The sequence below is a fragment of the Penaeus vannamei genome, chromosome 4, assembly GCF_042767895.1.
Source record: "Penaeus vannamei isolate JL-2024 chromosome 4, ASM4276789v1, whole genome shotgun sequence".
NCBI classification, from domain to species: Eukaryota; Metazoa; Arthropoda; class Malacostraca; order Decapoda; family Penaeidae; genus Penaeus; species Penaeus vannamei.
In genome coordinates, this window is record NC_091552.1 from 32,130,128 (window position 1) to 32,132,627 (window position 2,500).

The window sequence follows — 2,500 nt, forward strand, 5'->3', positions numbered from 1 at the left end:
CAGGGAGTCGTCCCCCTTGAGCCCGAGAAGAAGACCCAGGGAGTCGTCCCCCTTGAGCACGACAAAGAGACCCAGGGAGTCGTCCCCCTTGAGCCCGAGAAGGAGACCCAGGGAGTCCCCCTTGAGCCCGAGAAGAAGTCCCAGGGAGTCCCCCTTGAGCCCGAGAAGGAGTCCCAGGGAGTCCCCCTTGAGCCCGAGAAGGAGTCCCAGGGAGTCCCCCTTGAGCCCGAGAAGGAGTCCCAGGGAGTCCCCCTTGAGCCCGAGAAGGAGACCCAGGGAGTCCCCCTTGAGCCCGAGAAGGAGACCCAGGGAGTCCCCCTTGAGCCCGAGAAGGAGACCCAGGGAGTCCCACAAGAGCCCGAGAAGGAGACCCAGGGAGTCCCACAAGAGCCCGAGAAGGAGACCCAGGGAGTCCCCCTTGAGCCCGAGAAGGAGACCCAGGGAGTCCCCCTTGAGCCCGAGAAGGAGACCCAGGGAGTCCCCCTTGAGCCCGAGAAGGAGACCCAGGGAGTCCCCCTTGAGCCCGAGAAGGAGACCCAGGGAGTCGTCCCCCTTGAGCCCGAGAAGGAGACCCAGGTAGTCGCCGACGAGCACGAGAAGGGGACCCCGGTAGTCGCCGACGAGCACGAGAAGGAGACCCAGGGAGTCGCCGACGAGCTCGAGATGGAGACCCAGGTAGTCGCAGACGAGCTCGAGAAGGAGACCCAGGGAGTCGCCGACGAGCTCGAGAAGGAGACCCAGGGAGTCGCCGACGAGCTCGAGAAGGAGACCCAGGGAGTCCCCCTTGAGCTCGAGAAGGAGACCCAGGGAGTCGTCCCCCTTGAGCCCGAGAAGGAGACCCAGGGAGTCGTCCCCCTTGAGCCCGAGAAAGAGACCCAGGGAGTCGTCCCCCTTGAGCCCGAGAAGGAGACCCAGGGAGTCATCCCCCTTGAGCCCGAGAAGAAGACCCAGGGAGTCGTCCCCTTTGAGCCCGAGAAGAAGTCCCAGGGAGTCCCCCTTGAGCCCGAGAAGGAGACCCAGGGAGTCCCCTTTGAGCCCGAGAAGAAGTCCCAGGGAGTCCCCCTTGAGCCCGAGAAGGAGTCCCAGGGAGTCCCCCTTGAGCCCGAGAAGGAGTCCCAGGGAGTCCCCCTTGAGCCCGAGAAGGAGTCCCAGGGAGTCCCCCTTGAGCCCGAGAAGGAGTCCCAGGGAGTCCCCCTTGAGCCCGAGAAGGAGACACAGGGAGTCCCCTTTGAGCCCGAGAAGGAGACCCAGGGAGTCCCACTTGAGCCCGAGAAGGAGACCCAGGGAGTCCCACTTGAGCCCGAGAAGAAGACCCAGGGAGTCCCCCTTGAGCCCGAGAAGGAGACCCAGGGAGTCCCCCTTGAGCCCGAGAAGGAGACCCAGGGAGTCCCCCTTGAGCCCGAGAAGGAGACCCAGGGAGTCCCCCTTGAGCCCGAGAAGGAGACCCAGGGAGTCGTCCCCCTTGAGCCCGAGAAGGAGACCCAGGTAGTCGCCGACGAGCACGAGAAGGGGACCCCGGTAGTCGCCGACGAGCACGAGAAGGAGACCCAGGGAGTCGCCGACGAGCTCGAGATGGAGACCCAGGTAGTCGCAGACGAGCTCGAGAAGGAGACCCAGGGAGTCGCCCTTGAGCTCGAGAAGGAGACCCAGGTAGTCGCCGACGAGCTCGAGAAGGAGACCCAGGGAGTCCCCCTTGAGCTCGAGAAGGAGACCCAGGTAGTCGCCGACGAGCTCGAGAAGGAGACCCAGGGAGTCCCCCTTGAGAACGAGAAGGAGTCACAGGGAGTCCCCCTTGAGCCCGAGAAGGAGTCCCAGGGAGTCCCCCTTGAGCCCGAGAAGGAGTCCCAGGGAGTCCCCCTTGAGCCCGAGAAGGAGTCCCAGGGAGTCCCCCTTGAGCCCGAGAAGGAGTCCCAGGGAGTCCCCCTTGAGCCCGAGAAGGAGTCCCAGGGAGTCCCCCTTGAGCCCGAGAAGGAGACCCTGGTAGTCGCCGACGAGCTCGAGAAGGAGACCCAGGGAGTCCCACATGAGCCCGAAAAGGAGACCCAGGGAGTCCCCCTTGAGCCCGAGAAGGAGACCCAGGAAGTCCCCCTTGAGCCCGAGAAGGAGACCCAGGGAGTCCCCCTTGAGCCCGAGAAGGAGACCCAGGGAGTCCCCCTTGAGCCCGAGAAGGAGACCCAGGGAGTCGCCGACGAGCACGAGAAGGAGACCTAGGGAGTCGCCGACGAGCACGAGAAGGAGACCCAGGGAGTCGCCGACGAGCACGAGAAGGAGACCCAGGTAGTCGCCCTTGAGCCCGAGAAGGAGACCCAGGTAGTCGCCCTTGAGCCCGAGAAGGAGACCCAGGTAGTCGCCGACGAGCACGAGAAGGAGACCCAGGGAGTCGCCGACGAGCACGAGAAGGAGACCCAGGTAGTCGCCGACGAGCTCGAGAAGGAGACCCAGGTAGTCGCCGACGAGCTCGAGAAGGAGACCCAGGGAGTCCCCCTTGAGCCCGATAAGG

At 65.0% G+C, this 2,500-nt stretch overlaps 1 protein-coding gene across 1 annotated transcript in view; it reads left to right on the forward strand.

The window, feature by feature from the left end:
- Positions 1-2,500, forward strand: part of LOC138861612 (protein FAM186A-like) — a 5,926-nt gene that overhangs the window by 2,359 nt on the left and 1,067 nt on the right. The window contains exon 6 of the mRNA XM_070121411.1: positions 1-114. This exon is cut by the window's left edge and continues 159 nt beyond it. Coding sequence (XP_069977512.1) covers positions 1-114 — 114 coding nt within the window. The remainder of the gene's footprint in view (positions 115-2,500) is intronic.